Genomic DNA, 22,076 nt, shown 5'->3' with positions numbered 1-22,076 from the left:
TCTGCTTGTGGTTATTGTGCAATGGGAATCTTAATGCCCTGAACCTATTGCAGAGGATGAAGGCACTTGTGCTGAATGGTTTTGCTTTATTTCATATCCATTTGTTCTTGTTTTCCCAGGTCATCTTTCCTTAACAGCATTTGCTGTTGTCCTCCTTTTGTTCACAGATTGCATTTATTTCAGATCTCAGTTTTTGTTTACCTAGGCCAAATAAGCTTAAGGCAAAACTGCAGTTTTTGAGGCTACTTTTCTGGTACACAACAGTTATATCACACCAGTTAGGACAGTCTTACCTTGCATTTGATGTGCACGAGTGATCAGTACTCTAGTTCTGTGGAGGTATTAAATCGGCTTAAGCAGGCTCGTGTTTTCTTCTCTGCCTTGTAGGGCATATTGCCACCACCTTTTTGTTGCCAACATAACTATTTGCAAAGCTGCTTGGCAAACATATGTCAAAACTCTTCGTTCTTTCCCAGGTTGTCAGCTAGATAATAATTTGCATTAGGAACAGTGGTTTTCTTATGTGTTTGGTATCCTTGGCAATGGGTACTGAAGTGATCCATGTGTGCCTATCCAGTTGACCATTAAATGGCAGCATGAACACTTCAGACAGACGTAGCAACATTTGTCTGAATGTTGTAACAGAACAAATTGGTCCCATGCTGGGACATCTTGACTGCTATGTAAAAATTAATACAGCAGAAAAAAATTTAATCGACTTATACCAGTTACAGAATTGGAGAAGGGAAGAAAAGACAATAATTTGTGAGTTCTTAAAAAATACTGAATCAGAGAAATTTATAAGTATAGGTAAAAGGCGTTCATTAATTCTAACAAATTTTTGAAGCATAGTTCAAAGACTGTTTATTGCAAGAATGAGTTTATTTACTGACTCTGTTGAATTATCTTTAAAGTATCTCAGTGGAGGTATTACAAGCACTCAGCCTGACTAGGAGCGATTTGTTTAGGCTATTGTTTCTGTCAGTAGTTACTTTCTCAGTTGTAGCCAAGATATTCCATCTCTCTGTTATTTCAGAAATGGTAATAGTACCACAGCTTATTATTGTTAGAAATCTGTAGAAAAATACAGAGTACAGAAGAGACTGTTAGATCTTATGCATTAAGCAAGTCTCCAAAACTGGTATGATATTTTATCATACCACTTTTTTCTTTGTCTTGTTTTGTGTCTCAATATAATGCCTTCAGTGTATCAGGTCTTCAATGTGGCTTGGTATCTGTAGAAAAAAATATGCATATATGGTGTCAATATTGTAGAACGTCATCTATATCATGCTGCTTATGGTGACTCTTACTTGCTAATTGAAAATTTTCCTGTGTTGCTATGTTGTGCTTTCTTCCAAAAAAAAAAAGAGTACCAGCAAAACGAAACCCTCTATTACTGTGAAACAGCTTTGTTTCTCATCTTTTTTTTTTAAGTTGTCTTCAGCACACGCATAGAAATATGAGAGGAATGCATCCAAAGCTGGCTGTTTCTAAACCATACCTTACTCTTTGGTATTACCCATATGTACAGACATGTATGCATTCAGTAGCAATGGAAGGGTTTGGTTTCACTTTTGCCTTGTAGTTTTTAAGGTAAGGCCTTTCCTTCTGGGTTGTTTGGTGGTTTTTTTTTTTGTGTGTTCACACCATAAAGAACGAGTATTGAGGTTCGTCAAGTAACAAGCCTAAAAATTTGGCATTTGGAGGAAAAACAGCTGTAGATTTACAGGGATCATACCAATTAACCATAGAAAATAAAATTTTTATCATGGTCTTCGTTTTGTCTTCAGTGTTAATAATTACAAAGCTTTTTTCCTGGGATGAGCTCTGTTAGAGCTATCACTTGGTGGTTAATTTCCAGCAGGCCCTGATACGATTTCCTGAACAACTTCTCCGGTGTAATTAATTTGTGTTTTAAGAGAAAAAGGACAAAAACTTATTTTGTTTAGAAACTTGTACCACTGTTCTTTGTCCAAATCGGAAGCGTCATTAGTTTATATCTTAGTTTATATTGCTATGGTGTATTTGTTGTGTCTCTTGGTGCTCAATTCAAGAATACTGAAATAACTTGAAAGCTTTTCATTGCATTAAGTCTTGGGTTGTAAATGGAACTTTTTTGTAAGCACAAGAAGTGAATGCTGAAGACTCTGGTTATGGAAGTTCAGATGCTTGCAGGACGGGTGGTGCTGGGCTGAGAGCTACTGGAGGGTGAGAAGGCTCTTCAGTATGAGATTCTTTGATTTGGTGCCTGAATCGTGTTGAGGGAAGCAAGCCTTTAGTTTTGAAAGTCCATGCCTTTTATTGATAAAATTGCTCAGTCTCTCAAAAGATTGCAGGTACTTCTCAGTCTCAGAACTAACATTGTCGTCTTGAGCCTAGGAGAGGTTTTGTGCTTAGTTTTCTTCCACAGACTGGCTCACATGCAAGAATGAGGAAGATGGTCCCAGAAGTGATGACTGCTATGTTGTAAAATAATCTCAGTGTTAGGAGCAACAACCTTGCTTTTCTTAATATTTTTTTCTTCTGAAAGCTCTATTAAGGCATTATGCTTATTAATCAAAGCTAGTAAAATTATAGACATTGCTTTCAGTGCTCATTATATCTTGAGATGGAAAGTTCCATGACTTATGGGTAGTATATATGCTACCTTCATGTAGCCTTCTGGTTTTTGCCTTCCCCTTCAAGAGAAAAAAGACTTTTAGTTTATGGGTCTGACGTCACAGGCAAGAAGCTTTTCCAGTCAGCTCATTCATTTCATTGGCTTAAATGTCAGCCAACTTACCCAGACTCATACTGTGTTTTTTCACTTGGCTGTTGAGAGAACAGAACCCTTGATAATTAATGTGGAACTATTAATCAGTACAATCTATCTAATTTAGGGAGACCTATCAAATAGATCTATGATTCTGTCTATCAAACAGAATGTCTCTATTGATTTTTGCTATTTGATATTGCTTGTTTCTCTATGGGGAGAAAGCTTGTGTACATTTTAAAGAATGTAAACTTGCTGTGGTTACCCAAGTAAAACTTGATTCCAAGAGAAAGAAGACAGGCATAGATTATGAAAACGACTGCAAGATATATTTTATTTCTTCTAAATTCTGTACCAGTACTGTAGTTAAATATGCCTGTAGTAATGATCACTATATTTTTTAACTTAAAGGATTGTTTTTAGAAATAACTTATTTTGATTTCTGTCCTTCGTTACCCTTTAAAGGAAAAAGGATTGGGGGCATGAAGGTAAGGAAGAGTATTCACAATCTAAATTAAATTAGAACAGGCTACTTTCCATATATTTCCTCCATTCACAGAGGTTCTTCCAGTTGATAATCTAGATCAGGAACTGAATATAGATGCTCTTATTCACTTTGGGAGAAGCCTCTTAGCTTATATTAACTAGGAAAACTAGCCTTGAACAGGAAGTTAACCTTTGTGAATACCTTTCTACCTCCATTTTTCAGTAATTGTTTGGCTGTGATTCTATAAATATGTAAAAAGGGTCTTGACCTCAAAAGTTTTAACTCCATATTGAATATTGTTTTATTCATAAAGAAAAGGCTGAGAGGATTCTTATGCTTTTTTCACTGGAGAGTCAAACTGGGCTGTGATACTTTGTAATTATTTTTCTTTCATCGGTAACAAAGGCCTTGTTTGTCAGATGTTGTTTATGTCTGTGCGGTGTCAGTTCTTTGACCTGATGCAGCATAAAAGGTAATAACTTTTTAAGTAGTTCTATTCCTGACAAGATAGTCTGGTTGGCCAGAGTCATGTTGTTTCCAAAGACCAAGTGTGGAAAAATGCAGTAGAAGGTTTTTTTCACTGATGTGAACAAATGTGAGTTGAAACCAATACAAAGGACAGATGTAATGAGTAAGATGGCATATTTATAATCCATTCTTGTAGAATAGAATTGTGATTATATGAAAGTGTATCTGTGTTAGATGTGAATTTAATGAGTGCTCAGACTGGTTTTTTATGATCTTAGATAAATTATCCATATATTTCTCACTAGTGTAGTAATAGTTTGCTCTGTATTTGATGTGCAACATGCTCATGTGATCAATAGCTTTTTAATTCTTTTTTAAATTTGGGTAAATTGAAAAGTTTAATAAATATAAACACTATGCAAAGCTGGTTTTCTTTTCAGATTAAGGGGTCAATATCCTCAATAGGTGTCTTCTGCTTCTGTTGTTAATTAATATTGTTTTCAGTACTCTAAGCTTTTCAGACCTTTCTTTCTGACACAAGCTTGGATTGTAACCTTCCGAAATACTTATTATTTTAGATGTATCTAAAATTATTAATGCAGCCAAAGATATGAATGATGTATGGCTTTTTATGTGCTTGAAAATATTTAATAAATCCATAGCTGGTGTAATTGAAATGCTAGTGGAAGATTAAATTATTATCTGTTCAGACTTAAATGATACAGTGAATGACACCATGGATTTTGATAATCATTAACAACTGCAGTGCTGAGGAGGACCATATTATTCTTGTTATTCCTGTTTCCAGCTGTGTGGACTGTTTTATTCTTCAGTCAATAATGATTTACTTGATTATTTTTTTTTAATCTTCGATCCTAAAAAAATGCCTATTGATAGAATCTTCAGGTCTATTCAAAGCTCTGCCACAGTAAAACTTTTTGCAATTTTTTAAACCATCCTTACAGAGTTTGACCCACTGATGTGTCAATGTACCCATTTGGTTGTAGCGATTTTATGAAATCAGGTTGAGTGTGCCACATGTGTTTGCACCTCTTCCTATCCTAGGAGTTCACATGGAGTGCTCTTACCTGCTTTCTTTGAAGTCTTACGCCTGTGGCTTTAGTTTGTTAACTCATCCTGAAGGGCTACGCTGTTGTTCACGTGCTGCTGTTATGTAGGGTTTTTGTTCCTGTCCTTTCCTCCCACTTCAGCTGTCGTCTTCAGATAATGAGTTTTTCAGAACAAGAGCTGCCTTTAGATGTTTGGAAAACAACTACCGCCTTGTAAAGAAGCTTGTAAAAACAGTCAAATAGCAACTTTAGTGTGTATCTAAGTGGAAAAACAATTTTAAAATGCCTAATCTCTATGTAGATGCATCTTAATGCAATATAATTTCTGGGAACAGAAGAGTCAGCACTTAGTCTGATCCAAAACTTATTGAAGTGGCAGGACAGGTTCCCTTTGACTTCAAAGGGCTTTAAATTGGCAAAATCTTAGTGAGCTTTTTATATTTGTGACCATCCTAAAATAAACTGGCTAAAATTTAAGCTATTAAATTACTTCATTGCTTTTGAAAACTTGAGCTGAATTTGTTTAAATGCACAAGGACTAAGCACACAGCCTATGTTAAATGTGTATAACCATCTCATGCATTCCCTTTTTCACTTTCAAGGTAGCAAGGGTCTGGGAGCTTGAAGGGAGTGGTGAAGTTTTTTTGAGAATTTTAGACATCGGCATTTTAAGGCCTCTGATTTTGGGTGAATAGATGAGTGCAGATTCTAGCTGAGTTATTGCTTTGGAATCAAAATGCTTTAATGTCTGTCTGCTGTATAGCCAGGGTGTTGTGGGCATCTGTGTTTACTAAATGAGAAGTGCTCTTCTACAAGCATAGGAAGGATTGGTCTAACATAGAGAAAGGGAACCAGGACTCAGTTGTTTAAATCTGATCTTACCTGGATGATTTTTAAAAACAGTGGAGTTTTTCTGAACTGTGTTACAGAGATCACTTTTAAATGAGATTAATAGCAAAGCTACTGAAGACTAAAGACTACTGAAGCAGAGTCAATAAATGTTGAAAAATACTTTTTCTAGAGGTTTAAGGAGAAAAATGTGTACAAAAGGTAAATTTTAGCATAGTTTTCAGTGATTAACTTGTGTTGCTTTTAAAGACAAAAATACCAACTTTTCAGTGGTAGACTGGAGATCATTTGTAAGAAGCAGCAGTTCCTTTTAATATATTGTCTCTTCCTTCATTTCATATCAGTATAAGGACTGAACAAGTGTGTCTCTGCCAGCTTTTCTGGATTGTATCAGATTGCCTGTCCTCATTCCGTCTGCAGAAGACTAGAATTTGCATTAGTTGCATTCAAGTGTATGCGTCTATCTGCCGTGACATCTAAAATATTTGATTTGGGTTTGACTTATTCAAAGTAGATAAATTTACAGAATAGGAAAGTCAAGCCCTGGGCTCTGTTCTAAAACTCAAAAATAAAAATAAGTGTATTCTTTTCACAATTGTTAAGAACTCAAGGGAACATCAGGAGTCTCACTGCATCTCATCATAGCTACTAGATGCATATTACTAATCAAGTAACTCCATTTTGGATTTAAATTAGATTTACTGTTAAATAGAGAAAAGAAGTATGCATCTGTTATGAATTGTAAAAATTAATATCAGACACGTTCCCTTCAATTTTGTTAAACTGAATTAAAATTTACTTTTCTGTGGAATTGCTGTCATTTTAGCGAACCAATGCTAACTTTGGATTGCATAGATCATATTTTCAAAGCTCTGTTCACTGAAATCTTGTCTCAAACGACAAAGATTTAGCAGGTTCTACAACTTTGGCCAGAAATGAGAATAAAGAAGTCAAAAAGCTAAGATATTTCCAAGTGCTAGATACTGGTCACTCCTCGTATCGGTGAGCATCTTGTCCTTTAACAAAACTGAATTACATTTCAGTAGAAGGAAGCATTCACTCACACATGGATTCCCACTCCTGATTCCTTTTTGATGTTAAACTGTTTTAAAGTCAAGCCCTGAACTTAATTCAGAATCTTAGTAAAAAATGGTGCTTCAGCGGTCATGAAACCCTCCTTTAACAGCAGAAATTTTGTAACTATAGTTAACAAAATATTTGCCTATTAGCCTGAGATTTCTAATGTCTCTCGGATTTTCTAATCCACATGTCTGTTAATTTATATGTAATATTCTTCAGCAGTAGACCTTCTTTTTTAATTAAAAAATTGTGTAGGCTTAAATATTTGCAAGATCAAAAGCCAGGAACAGACTGTTCCCATATAAAGGCATCTCCTTTTTTTTTCAGTTACTGCCCAAGTGGAAAATTGGAAAGAAATTGTTGTGCCGTCAGGTAGCTTTAGGGCATTACATAGCTAAAAATTGCACATATCCTTTTTGAGAATAATACACATAGGAAGATGCAGGCTTCAGAGAACACTATAACAGAATTGAGTAAAACCACATATAAAGGATGCATCCTGCCAGTTAAAAAAAAAAAAAAAAAACACAACAAAAAACCAACTAGGTTTTTAAGAGAAACATAGGCTACAGTTTTGGAACAGTTAAAATAAAAGTAGAAATAAAGCAGTTTCAAATAAGGTCTTGAAAGCAGGTCCTGAACAGGAAAAGTAAATGTTCCCCTTGGAACATTCTCTGAATGCAGGTTCTTAACAATAAGAATATCCTGCTTTTGAGTGAGAGAGAGCAAAATTATTCATACTAAGGTGTGGCTTTATTGCACACACAGTGACGCTTTGAAAGGGCAGTTTAGAAACTGCTGGCTTAACTGTATCTGCAGCAGTTATATTTTTATTTCCTACGTATCTTACCTGGTGCCTGACTATTTCTGCTTATAGTAGCTGTAGTTCTCTAAGACATTATTCTGTTTTGTAATCCACCTCTTTCCCCTTGGATGCAGCTGCTGCTGCTTCGCCAGTGATTGTGCTGCTCATCTCAGACTCTGGGGCTCAAATCCCAAAGGTCTGCTTTTACCCACCCTTAAGTATTACTTACTGTCCTGCGCAGTCTAGTCTTGTGGTGGTTTACTCTTCGTATGTGTTCTCCTAATACCAGCAGACCCTTCCACCTTGTTACACGGATTTATTCTCCTTTTCATTATGTAGCATCTAAACAAAGAATAAGCTACGCAGTTGAAATGTGTATACTTAAAGGGGCAATGTCAATATAAAAGTAATCATATTCACAATTTGTTATTAAATGTACATCTTCAGCATAATAATTCTTGCATTTCTCTGCTTAAAGGAGGACATTGAGGAAGATTTGATTTTTTTTTTTAAATTTTGTATGTGAATTGTGCGTTTTGGAGTGCAAAGAGGGTGTTGCACAAAAAAAAAAACAACTTAAAATTATGCTGTGCTTGTCTTTATTGCTGCCTGTGTGACTCTTGGGGGCTATGAGCAGGTGAACAAGTTACTGTGAAATAACATCTAGGTTGAATTGTCCATACGGAGTAATGAAGGACAGGTCAGTGCTTCTTGTCCTGTGAGGGCAAACATGGCACACTGTGAAGTTCATTTACGAGCTTAGACTTGAGGCAACATGTTTACTGGCCTGGACCTTTGTTATTTTTGCTTGTTTGCTCACCGCTTTCCATGGAGAAAGTGCCTCCTGCTTTGTTCCCAGTTTAGCCTTATTGCCTGACCGTAGAGAAACGTCCATTCTAGCTGCAGTTATCAGGCCCTGGCTATCTATTTCCCTAGGTGGGATCGGGTTTGAGAATTGCTTTTGTGTTCAAGGCTTTTAGTGTTGTCCCTTTCCTCCTTTTGTGAAAAGGGCAAAATATAGAGAAGTTTGGTAACTTCTCATCTGTAAACAAGGGGGCTGAAAGAGAGAGAAGGTTCCAGCGTCGTCGTCCTCAGCAGGTTTGGTGAAAGAGGCTGTGGAGGAGGTGGCAGCGTGCGCACTCAATAAGTTTTCAGATGACTGTTTTATTATTGGATTTTAAAAACTGTTTTGTTCTGGTTTTTAAAAAACAAAGATTCTAATTTTCCCTAACAGAAATAAGAATTGCAAAAAAGTATGGGCACCTACCTTTCAAGATATTCTTCTTCAGTCCAGTACAGTAATCTTTCTTTAAGGATATTGTTCGAAGGATAACTTGCATATTAACTAAATTTTCTGTAAGCCTTCCTGCATTTTTAAGTGAGGTAAATAAATTTTGTTTTCTGATGAACTAGTTTTTTCTCACTTTTTGCTTTTTAATCTTTTTTTTTTTTTCAGGCTTCCTTAAGCCAGACTTAATATTGATAGAATGAAAAAGTTTAAGAGGAGACTTTCCTTAACCTTGCGTGGAAGCCAGACCATTGATGAATCGCTGTCTGAGCTAGCAGAACAAATGACAATTGAAGAAAACAGCAGCAAAGATAACGGTAAGCATATCTTTAATTTCCCAGAAATTTAAGAATTTTATCAAGCCCCGCTCAAGTGACTGTTGTTGGGTTTTATTTCAGTTTTCACAATTGCATGGACTTCCTCACTAACCTGTTCCTTTGATTTAACTTACATTTGACTACCCTAATTCTTTTAACAGGTTGATATGTTGTCACGTATTGGTTTGGTTTGCTTTGATATTGAAATGTTATATAAGCTATTTATGAAAAGCTACCTAAATTAATATTTTATTGTGGTGTGCAGCAAGAATCATAGATGCTCTTTCAGTAAACAGATCCATTCTTGTATGAATTTAGTGGGTCTCACATCAACTTCATATGGCTTCAAATTTTTCTCAAAACCATTATTCAGTAATATGACTGATAGTAATTGCTTAAGTATTATAAATAAAACTGTTTACCTTATCATTGGTGATGCAGTGCACTAGTCTGAGAATTCTGTCACCTCTTCATGTCTCTGAACAGTACTTCTCTTCAGCTAGAAACGTTCAGGGTAACCAGCTTGTCAGTACATTCTTGTGCAAGTCTTTGGCTGATCCAGTGGGTGTACTGGCTGCTATAAAGTCCACATTAATGACGATACCGCTTTTGAATGCAACTGCAGTAATAATGACTGGGAGAGATTTTGCTGCTTTGTTCTGTTTCATGGGCTGCAGCATTTAAGTTATATTTCATCTTCTATGCTGATTAGCGTTATTTCTTGCTCTGCTGACATCTAAGACTTTCGCAAGTGTCAAGTGGTCTGAAATTTATGGGTTTTTTTTTCCCCCACTTCACACCAATAAGTGATTCTGAATTTTCCCATTGAAAACTGACAGGGCTGGGAAACTTGGAGTAGAGGCAATGGAATTTGCCCTGCAGACTTTTAAAACCCCATCCAAGATCTGTTGCATACCAAGCTTTTGAAAGTTGAATTTACCTTTGGCAAAACAAAGCTATTCATATTTTTCGTTTTTACCCTTAATCCCTAGTATACTCATTGCTATTGTCCTGTCTTCATCACGGGCCATGGACAATAATTTGGAAAAGGCGTTTATTACAACTTTTTATCTGTTGATACAACAGGTCTACTCTGAAACAATAATTGTAGTATTTTTGCACTGATGTCTAAGTGCTTTCCAAGACACCAAGCAGTTGTACCACGTGGCTTCATTTGTACTAGCCTTTGTTACTGATGCATATTTTGTTCAGACCTGTATATACTTCTGACAGATTGATTTCATTATGCCAGTAAGTACTAAGAATATTACTTTCATGCTGGGAAGTGGCCATGAAAAGTTGTCACCAGCATCAGTGAGTCCAGTGAACGGGGTTCTTGAATTGATTTGGTTGAAAACCAGATCCAGGTTGAAAACAAGGAATAATTAAAAAAACCTTTAAACTGGGCCATATTCTGGGTGCCAGCTCAAGGGACAGAGGACACAGCAAGTTGTTTACAGAAGCATCAGCTTACTCTGTCTTAAACCATGTATGAATCTATTTGCAGTTTATAATATTTATCTGAGACTTATCTTAAACAGCAATACTTAGATGTCTTCTGCACGCTTAGATGTCTTCTGCACGCTTGTTGCCAAACTGACAAACTTATCAGTCAATATTTAAAGTGATAAAAGTACAATTCAAGAAAATGTTTCTAATTCATTGTTTAGCTTGTAGTGCTCTTTTAATTTGCTTTCCACATTTTATCGGCCAAAAGGAAGCTTATGTGCTAATATTGTGTGATACAATACATGTTATGCTTACAGCTGCAAAATGTTAATGCCTTAGTAGAGTGTCTTTGGATACATGAAAGTGTTGTTGATCCTCTTCAAAGAGGAAGAGTAATAAATTGTGCTGTTGCTATGTGTCATCTTTAACTCATCATTTTATGTCATTTAGAAAAGTTCTACTGACATTTGCTTCCTTTTTCTGATACTTCTAGAATGCAGATACTAGTATCTGTCCTATCTTTGATCTTGCAGAGATGAACAGGATACTACTTTGTGGATTTTTGTTTCCCTTTGTTTTTCCTTTCTTTTCCAATCCTACTTTTCTTAGAAAGTAGGGTTAGACAAATGCTTGCTATACCAGCTAGTCCTGCTTTTCTAAAGGAAGCTTGAACTTTCCCACAGATTGAGATATTTTGGAAGGAGTAGTTTTCAGACAGACCGTAGGAATCAGGGTTTGGGCAACAACAATTGCTGGAAAAAACAGTAAGGGAATGAGTTCTGTCTTTTGGTGAAAGACAAGTTTGGTAGAGAACATAGCCTGGAAAAAATCCTTAAATGGATGTTATTGTAAAAAAACTACTTACAGAGGAGCGCTTAAATGAGAAAAGTTTGCCTTGGCATCTTAAAAAAATGGAAGTGCTAAGGAGGCAGTGCTAACTGTAAGCGTCCAGCTGGGACACATGAGAGGATGTAGTCTCTTGAAGAATAGTTTATAAGTGATGGCTGCATTAAGATCTTGAAAGTGCATCTTTTACTGCGATGGTGCTGATCCCAGAAGGCAGGAGTAACCATTTTCCTAGTCCTGCTTTTAAGAAGAATAAACAGCTCCTTTGCCCCATGGAACAAAGAAACACAAATGTGCCTAGTTTGCAGGCTTTGGATCTGTTCCTAAAGGAACTTAAAAAGCACATCTAGTAAATCAAAGGCAAGCCAATATCTTGATCTACAGAGAATCAAAGTCAGGGATACAAACAGTCTTCAGAAAATGATTCTTCATATGTGGTTTATTTTGAACCATTACATCATGAACTTGAGAAATGAGAGTTGAAGGGCATTGCAGCTGTTCTTCTCATGCCAGAAGGCAAGGATAGACCCTGAACACTGAAGGCTTTACAGCAGAATTTTCTTCCATTGTTGTCCAATTTTGTTTTGGTTTGGTTTTTTTGCTTCCTAGCGAACACCCATCTATGTCTCCTGTCATTCCATTCTGATAGCCATGTTCACTGAAGGATGTAATTTTATAGATGTTAGCTTTTTTTCCTTCCTGAAAAACGGCTGTGTTACTGGGCCTTAGTGGTTGTAGAGTCTACATCCATAGAAAAGCCACAGAACCTGAGGTCCACACTCATCTCTGATTTTCACATGCATATCTTGTAAATATTTATTTATAATAAAGTCCCAGTTAAGCACTGCGATCCAGGTGTAGATCACACACACATAGTACGAGGGACCTTTCTTCATGGTCACCCTTTTGCAATAACCTGTCTTGTTCAGCCCCCTGGCAAATGTTTCCTCTCCCAGAACAATTGCTTCTGATTTCAAATGACTGCTGCTCCAATCCAGATACCTACTTTGACATTATCTCCAGCTTTGAGTGGGTTGTTTGAAGATCTACTTTTAAAGAACAGTACTCCTAATGCAGAACAAATTGTCCCATTTGCAGTTCACAGACATAAAAATAGATAAGTAAGTTTTAATTTCTTCACAGTGCATTGATACCACTGAATCAGCTAACCATTTGTATGCAATCTCATTTCATAGGCAGCCTCCTTCATCGTGTGATGTCAGTACAATCTCAGTATGCAGCGCTCATCCATCAGCAGGAAAATGAGATTAGCAGTGATCAACCCATATTGTTTGAGGCAGTAGCACAGAGCTATTGCACTGAATGTAGAATAACCAACAGTTTTGCTTTTGGTTTGGGTGTTTTTTTTGGAACACCATCAAATTATTTTGTGACAAGGAACCCATATATAATTAAATCTGCCTTACAAATTATGTACATCATAATTGGCTTCTGGGTGAGGAAGCATTGCAAAATCAGGTGCATAAACCATAAAAATAGAAGGACCAGTGAAACGCCTAATGTACATCTGAAGCCTTATGAACTGTGGACTGTATGAAGTATACTTTGGGCTATTCTTTTATCCAAGTACAGAAGCTTGTCATGGTCTGTTTAAATATATAAAGCCAGTTAGCTGGATTTGTTGTTTATTTTTCATTCTGTCTTGATTGAAGCACACTAACAATGTGCTGGCTTGCTTTTTTAATTCTAGGTTCTATCTTAATATACGTATTCAGATTAATATTAAAAATACTAAATGGTAATTTGTGGCAGTTGACAACTAAATTTGCTTCTGAAATTCTTCCTTGCCAGTGACATACTAATGAAATTTTGCTAGAAGTAACATCCAAATCATGCATATTTAAAGCCCAATTAACTGTAAAATTTATGCAAATACTTTAAATACATATGAATACGCTCTCTAATGAAAGCGGAAAATGTGGCTGTATTGTCTAATATTATGAAATACATTATCACAAGCTCCAAGCATGCTTTTAAGAATAATTACAAGATACGTTAAAAAATACATCCACAGCTCTTGCATTAATGTATAAGTAACTTGGAAAGCCATTCTATATTGCCAGTTTTTATTTTATATATAAATGTATACACACATACATAATAAACCAAAACAAGTGAGGCTCTGATAGAAATGGCTTCATTAATTTCTAGAATAATATTTATCTCCATTTGGTGTGTTTTAGCTCAGTGATGTGATCATAGGATCCAGTCTCTCAAACACTTGCATAATTTTTTTGTAATTTTACAGGTGTGAGTAATAATGGAAGGATCAGCTACAGTAAAGTGCGTAAGTGTTTTTTAGGTTTAAGGCCTTAATGACTAGTTACTACTCTGATAAGAGGAATGAATGTTGATAAAAACTGACACACTGCAATACTGTCTCAGAACATCCAAATGTCTTTGTAGTTGTAGTCGTTTCATATCATCTTCAGTACAGCTGAGAAACTCCCATTCCATCTGCTATGTGTGATTCTTTGAGTATGGAAGGAAAACAATGTGTTGCAACATATTTTCAAGGCAGTGTTCTTGAATTGAAAATATGAGCACAGAAATACTTACTGGTAATAAATCAATACAATTTCTCTGTTGATACTGGAGGAAAGAATCAATATAAAAATATTGGGGGGTGGAGGGGGGGAAATTCCCAGAAGTGATAGAGCTCGTTCTAGAGCTACAGATTACTGCAAAACACTGACAGTTGCCACAGCTAAATACTGAACCTTGTACTGTCCCTTACACTGTATGGACAATGTTTTTATTATAGTCTGTATGTACCCTTCTGTGCTGTTGGCATTCATCAGTTTTGGTTATTACTGTTCAGCGTGGTTTCTCCATCCCACGTACGCTGCACAACATAGTGTTCTTTCTTCCCTTCTTTTTTAATTTGCTTCTTCCAACAAAACCGGGAGGCTCTGTTCATGTGTGGAAGTGCTTCTAAAGTGAAATGAGCATGAAAATTCAGTGCCTGAAAGCATGCTGCAGAGACCTGTAGTCTTGCGGGGTGTGTGTGTGTGTGTGTCCACTCCTAAGTGTTTTCCTTCACAAGCAGAATGCGGATTTGGCAGAACATGGTGCTTATATGCAGAAGTGGACTCTCTAAATACACCAAATTTCTGCTAGCGTAGGCTTACTGATGGACATGTAGAGGTTTGTTCTCAAATGGCATTCAGATGGACTTATTAAGTATAGAAAAGTAAAATAGATGTAACTATCCAACACCATTATTTTTGAAAGCAGGGCAAAAGGAGCTAGATCCTATGTTTCCTGATTTGCTTGGCAGTGTGGCCTCACAGATGCTTGCATTGGGAGCTACAGGGTAGTTGTGTGGGGAGGCAAGGATGGAGGCCAGGGATGCTTTGTCTTGGCTACAATGCTGACTCATGTTGATTTAAATTGTACCTGAAACAGTGTTCTGAAGGGTTTGGTGTAGTGCGATGCCTTCTGGGGTTACACTTTTTAAAAGGAAGATCAGTAAGTTGCAATGTGTCATGCATATATGATAGGAGGTACGGGACTACCATGCTTATGTTCCAGTAATGCTTATGTTCCAGATGACCAGAAGTACTGTCTTGAGAATTATCTTTTAAACAGTATGAAATATATAAATCTCAAGGGCAGACATTTGGCTTTGAATATTTTTCATTTGATTGTGATCATCTTTGTCTCAGTACCTAGGCTGAAGGCAAAAACTTACTGGATGTGAAGTCAACTTTGAAAGGCTTTTTGTAGTGCTTTTTAGATGTCTTGATCTCATTTTTTGCCTTGTGTAGTATCTTCTGGTTTTGTAGTTTAAACAGACTCCTTGGAAATATTTCTGACTTTTCCATCTCAGGTTTTAAAAAAAAAATTACAGGACATCACAGTGCTATTTTAACCATTGAGGTACTTAATTTCTGGGAGCAAGTGGCTAAATGAGTTTAAGTTTCCCTTGGCACATTTCTTCAAACATGCTACCAGTGTTTTTTTTCCCTGTTTCTTCCAAGTGAAGAACATTTGCTCTGGACATTACTGCTGTACTGAAATGGATTAATTCTGAGCAATAGGGGCAACCCCTTGAGGTTCTGCTAAGTTTTTAATATAGCACTAGTCAATAATTAGAAGGTTTCATTTTATTATTTAATGAATAAATACAGTTTTAAGTGGTTGCTCTATTTTTAGAGTGACTTAATGTTTTCCTGGGTACCACATAATGGAGTCCAAGGAAACAACCCCATAAAATAATGTGTAAATATACAGTATTTTATACAGTGCTTCTCATATAGCTCCCTGAGAGTACAAATAGAGCAAACACATAGCACGTATAGCTACTTTATGTATTTAAATATTTCTTCTATGGGAGCCATCACCTGCAGTCAACTAATTTTACTGAGCAGGTCTGACAGTCTTAGAGCAGTGTAATTAAATATTTTACTGTGCAGCACACCACCTCTAAGATGTCAGAAATTCACCTGCTTACATTCTAGGATTTCTGAATAAATAAAGGGCTTCTTGACAACAGCTTCTTTAGGAAAGCAGTTTGTTCAAAATATTTTTTAGTACAAGTCCAAAACAAAAAAATTCTTTATTGCCAGTAAACATGTAAAAATTGAGTTATCATTAATAGAGCATACATTCACATTAGTTAAACGAATATGTAGTAGATGATGCCAAAGTATGATTAAGCTATATGACAGTAGCATTTGAGATAGTCAATATAAATAATTTTAAAAGGTTACCATGATGGATCGCAAGCTTCATGAATGCAGGGCTGTTTAGAGAATGGCTGTTTATTTCCACATATGTAGAGTTTTGACACTTCCCCATAATCTATCAAAATGGAAAAGAAATCAACAACCTTGGAAGTTTTCTGGAGCAAGGTTGAGGTCAAGGTGGAAAAGAAACTGTGTAGATCCTGTCCTATAAAAACCAGTAACTGATTCTCAGCGTGTTTATTGAGATTTTGTTACAATTGAGCTGGTCCAAAGTCAAGCTGCAGCTAAAAGTGGCAAGTGAGGTTCTGCTTCCACCCTTCTGTCAGCACCCGCACTCTGCATGCCCTGTGGTGATCTAGTTCAAAAACCTAAATCAAAATGATAACTACTTTTTTGCTGGGGGAGGACCCTAGGCCATCTTTTTGGTAGCAGCAGTGAATTGTGGCAGGTTTGCTGTCACACAACAGTTCATCCTTACTTAGAATATGGAGCATGCCTGGGTTCAATCCCCATTATATACCCAAACCAGATATCATAAATGCTAGGTCTCTGATATTTGTCTTATTTTTTTTAGAAAAAAAACTCCTCTTGTATACTTTATTTGTATGAAAGTAAAATATATATTTATGTATTTGTATGGTTACCATGTCCAGAATGGATAGTGGTTACTGAATAATACATTTTCTTGCAGATTTATTCAGCTCTATCAGAGATGCTTGTTTTAAGGGAAAATGACAGGTGATTTTGATTCTTTATTAAACGTAGCTGAAGCAAATATTCCAAAATTTTAGGCAGTGAAATCTGAAAGCCAGCTTGGTCTTTTTGTCACATAATAGAGATACTCATGGGACACAAAAAAAGAAAAAGAGGTAGTTGAATATGTGGTATTAGATATTCTTAAAATGTGTTTTAAAATGCATTTACATTCCTAATGAAAACTCTTTCTTTCTTTAATCCACCAGCTGACTGATGTGTGACAGTATGTCAGTTGCTCAGGCCTTGCGTAGAAATGCCAGAATTCTGCAGTCTCTCTGGAACTCAGATTAAGTAAATCCAGTTAAGTAAATCCAGCACAGGAAAGAGTGGTACTGTGGCTCTTTGTTAGGATAGATGGACTAGGACAAGAAATATTGGGGATTTATTGAAAAATTGCTTAACTTGGGAGTAATTTCAGGTCAGGGTTTGTGGTTAATTTAAATTGCGGTTAAAGGAAAAAGAGGATACATCTTTATAACCTCATAAAATAGTTGTGTTTAACTAATTCCTCAGACAAGCTTCTTGGTTATATACACTATTGTTCTACTTGGCTCTGGCAATTCTTACAATTACAGAACAAAAAAAATCAGTTCCACTTATGTTCAAGCATAAATTTCTGTCACTTCACAATTGAAAGATTTCAGCGTCTCATTTGGGTTACTTTCTGTTCTTGTATGTTTGTTAGCATTGGTGTTGGCACTATTTCAAACTCAGCAAAGCAGTGGTACCTTACTGGGCACTCTGTTTTCTTAAAATATATGTGTGTATTCTAAAGCAGATAAGCAACATGATTTAGCAACTCTTCAACATTAGTAAGCCAGGCTGGTTGTATTTTAAACAGTGTTTTCTTTGAGTGGTGCTGTTGTAGTTAGCTTGCATTATGCCAGTAATAATGGAAGTTTGAATGATAGGATGCAAGAAATACAAGAAAACGATCCAAATGAAATAAACTAGAGCTCAGCATTTGCCAAACTTGAAAATCAAGTAGTACAACAGTGCAGTCACCATGCATTGCCCAATTTTAAACCTTGCTGAAGATGCACACTTGGCAAGATAACATGGATGTGGCATTAAAAAAAAAAAAGTGTGTATATACACGTGTGTGTGTTTGTGTGTATGTCTATATACATATGTTAAAAACCCAAACAAACAAAAAAAGCAGGCCACATTCCTATTTCAAGAAGCGTTTAGGAGCACTGAAAAGAAAACCATGTGTTCATCCTGGATGCCAGCATAGTATTTCTAAATACTCTCATTCAGATTGTTTCCATTAACTTTTTTTGACATTTAAAGACTAGATTTGCATGATAGCTTAGTATGTTTCATAAGAAATTTAAGAATTGAGCTGACACCCCCTGAAAGATGAAAGATGAAGTGCTTTTTTTAGCCAAAATAAGAAGATAATAAAACAACAACTGACCAAATACAATCAAAGAACAACCACTGAGAAGCCTCTCTTTCAGCTTGCTTTCTATATTTACAAATTTCATCAGTTTGGAATTACAGATTACAGAGCAGAGTGAGGAAAGAGAGCTAAAGAAAAATAATTAATAAGGCCCTTGCTGGGGTGGTTGTGTCAGCAGGAGCCAACACCAGCGAACTGCCCAGGTGCGGCAGAAGTCTTGTGCCGTGAGGACAGCCGGAGATCCGCCTGGATGTTCTTCAGTCTCTGAGGATGACAATTAAGGGCAAGTCTAAGATTAGAGCCCAAAATGTAACATCATTTCCCTAGAGTACTCTACCAGTTTCTAGTTCAGAGACTTCCTGAACTAGGTGAGTCTCTATGCAGTTAGTAACCCTGAGCAGATTTCTTGTTCGGTCTCGCCTTGAGTGTCCTAAGCTTCTCATAGTTGTAACTTCCCGCATTGAGGAGTTTCCACAGACTGCACGGTGTGAAAAACCGCTTCTGGGCGCCATATGCAACCTGCCACGGCTGGCTTTTTCAGCAACCCTCGCTCTTGTGCTGGAGGAGCTGGTGGATGTAGCTGATTCCTAGGTGCCCTCTTCAGCCCTCCTACAAGTCTGTGGGTTATATCATACCTTCTGCAGTTTTAATCTGTTTGAGAGAGGTAGACCAGAACTGTGCACGATAGTCAAAGTGCAGTAGATCCATGCACTTGCGTAGAGGCACCATGATTTTCTGGTGTTTTTCTGCTCTCCTCAACTTCTATCATTCATTTTGGCTGAGACTAAATATTAAGCCAATACACCATGAAAATACCTACTGTGCTACCAGGAGCACCTCCATCATGTCAGCTAAGCGTTTGAGTGGTTACTGAGTTATATTTATCAAGTACAGTGACAATAGCCTAAGGAACGTTAGTGAGTTTTATACAGGGGAACATTTTCTTAAAGACAAACCAAACCTGTAATCACAGAGATAAAATTATAAGAGGCAGTTTATGTATGTATGTAGTAAAGGCATTTAACTTTTACAGTTTTGACTCATCTTATTCAAGACCAGGTAGTTGCACTAAGTTCACACCTTAAAGACTGCAGTGTTGTCCTTTAAATGCAGTGATTCAACATATTAATACTCCTGCAAAAAACTTAATTCTTTACATGAATGAAATTAAATTCTAACTTTGGAAGGAGTACTTAGTATTTAACTCGCTCTGTCCAAAGATGCCTTTTTTCAACAGTACTTTCTTTAAATCTTGTATCTCATAAATGCACAAAATTAAACAGTCCTGTAAATTAATTTCCAGCAAGAGGTTGCTTGATAATTTCAGTATTTGTTCCAGCTCTTAGCTGTTATTGTCACGGTCGCAGAGAGGAGGCAGAGAGCAATGCAGAATTCATGTGAACATTTCTTTTGAAGTTTCTCGCATACAACAACGTGAACTTGCCTGTATATACAAAAAGACTTTTCCAGACCATAAGTCTGCATGTGATACCATTGCATAAAGAGAATGCCATGTGATCCTTCCTTTCTGTAAATTAATGTGTATTATGATTTTTAAAAACACTTAAATCAAGTACTATTCATATTTCTCTTAGTCACAAGTACACTAGTAATCTGAGAGTTTTTGTAACCTTTGTTTCATTGTCTGTTGGTAGTTATGCCTGTCCTACTACATGACCTAAATTATTGTTGCTAAATTTTGTAATGGGCTCCATGATTTAGAACAGTACTTACGACAGTGGAGGAAGGTAATAGTTGCTTGTGATGGCAAAAGTTATTTCTGTATAATTGGATCTTACTAGGTTAACCATTTGTCTTTCATTTTTATATATGTGTTCTGTTTGCATATTAATTTTGTCTGTGTTTATCCCTGTAACTGAGCTGAACTCTTTATACGTTAAGATATTTCAGGAATTTTGTTTTAAACTCTAAAATGTGTGCAAATCTACCAGTGCCGTGGAAACAAACCTTTCAAATAATAATCTGTTCATCACACTGTCATGTTAGTAATGAACTTAAAACTAAATCTCTACATAGTCATTCAGTGCATTCATAAACTCTGGTCTTTTTTACGTGCTACACAGTTTATGGAGATAGATTAATTTTAGTATGAGTAGACAAAAGCCATAACCTACAAGAGAAATTACCAACTCAGTGCTCTGTGAATGCAGCTGTAGCCCACATGTGTGCATGCACTCCGGTGTGGTTTGTGATACTGGAATCCTCAGTGACTGTGAATGTGCAAGGTGGGTATGGCTGGCCGGGGTGCCTGAGGCGACGTGCTGTCACACTCGCAAGCAGAGTTTTGCTTCCAGACGTGTGACCCTGCCCCTTTCCTGTGCTGCCTTTGGTGCTTCTCCGACCTTTGTTGAGATGTATCTTCGCAAGTTCAGTTTCTTACTAGGGTGAGAAAAGTAACATTTACTTTGATGCAGAATTTGCATTTTTGTGTTTTGTCTTGCCATGGGAGATATGTTTTCAATTACCAAGCATCAGTCTGTCTCAGCACCTTGCTCAGGGTTTAAGTTACCCTCCAAAGCGTAAGGCTATTGACACTAGTGGCAGAGCCAAGAAATATTTGAGTGATTTTTAGCAGTATATTTCCATATTAAAAAAAAAATCTGAACACTTTCTTCCTATGATTATTATTATTAGGGCTTCAAAACAAAACAAAGAACTGAGGGAGGGACTTCTGCTTTGCTTGGTGTATCAGGGCTTGGTCAAAAGGCGGAGAGTTTTATTTCCCAGAGTTTCCTAGAAAAAAAAATCTTTTTGGCTCTTTTTTTTTTTCCTTTCATAAAAATTTAGTTTCAGAAACACTTAAAATGAAGTTGAATTACATGATTAATGTGTATTATTTATTGCTTATATAAGGAATACAAATGAAATAGTAACTTTAAAATGATACAAACTAGCCACTAAATCCCACCAAATATCAGTTATAACTTGTGATGACTGTCTCAACAAACTATGTATTTGGATTTTCAGCATTACCATTCATTTGTTCAGCACTGTGTGTAAACTTACTGTGAGGTTTTTAGTCTAGAAACTAGATCAGATTCAAACCAAAGACCAGTAAGAAAGTTTGAAAGTAGAAAGTAAATTTTAATATCTAAAAAGTAAAAGCAGTAGTTGTGCTGTATGTGAACCTGTGTTTCCTGTCATGTTGTAATAATGGGAATAGTAATTCAAAAACTGATGAGGAATTTGCTGCCTGCTCCCCTAGGCTAAACCTGCTGTTGAAAGCAGGCAACAAGGCAGCTGATAACGCTCTTAAATTGAAAGGGATGATGCAATGCATTAGAAGCAGAAATAAGGATTTGGGACAGAGATGTGCAGAGTTTTGAAGGTGAAGACACTGATCGTACTTCGTGAATGTATACATGGATGTATGGTGTATTTTGCCTCACGTTCACCCGCTTTGAAGCTGTGTTTATGAGGGCGCTTATTGAAAGATGCGGGCAGGTTTGTGGCAGTGCTTGTGTGTCCTTTCACATTCTGTTTTTTGCCTGAAGCTTTTTTTTGGCTTGTTTTTTTTTTCCTGCAGCAGTTGTGTTAAAAGTGATTTTTTTTGTCTTACTGTATTACTCATATTTATATGTAAAAATCGCTTGCATAATTGTTTTTTGAAGTAACTGGCCTGTCTTTGGGTAGTTCTGTCTGTGTACTTCTGTCTCTTTGCTTCAGACCAATCATCATAATATAGCCAAAATGTTTTTGTATGTGTGGGGAGGGATGGGGCTCCCCTCAGGATCCTGTTGTTAGGTTATTAGGTATTTGTTGCTGTTA

General features: G+C 36.6%; 1 protein-coding gene across 4 annotated transcripts in view; it reads left to right on the top strand.

Moving 5' to 3' along the window:
- CDK17 (cyclin dependent kinase 17) overlaps positions 1 to 22,076 on the top strand; it is a 92,770-nt gene that overhangs the window by 27,800 nt on the left and 42,894 nt on the right. For 2 of the 4 annotated variants that reach the window (XM_064451302.1, XM_064451283.1), the window contains exon 2: positions 8,971 to 9,119. In XM_064451302.1, the coding sequence (XP_064307372.1) occupies positions 9,002 to 9,119 (118 nt within the window). In that variant the 5' untranslated portion in view covers positions 8,971 to 9,001. Of the gene's footprint in view, positions 1 to 8,970; positions 9,120 to 13,683; positions 13,723 to 22,076 lie in introns of those variants that run through there. The other 2 variants (XM_064451274.1, XM_064451293.1) reach the window with 2 other exon arrangements.

Source organism: Phalacrocorax carbo, chromosome 1, assembly GCF_963921805.1.
Source record: "Phalacrocorax carbo chromosome 1, bPhaCar2.1, whole genome shotgun sequence".
In the NCBI taxonomy this organism is placed as follows: domain Eukaryota; kingdom Metazoa; phylum Chordata; class Aves; order Suliformes; family Phalacrocoracidae; genus Phalacrocorax; species Phalacrocorax carbo.
This window is presented reverse-complemented; position numbering and strand designations above follow the sequence as displayed.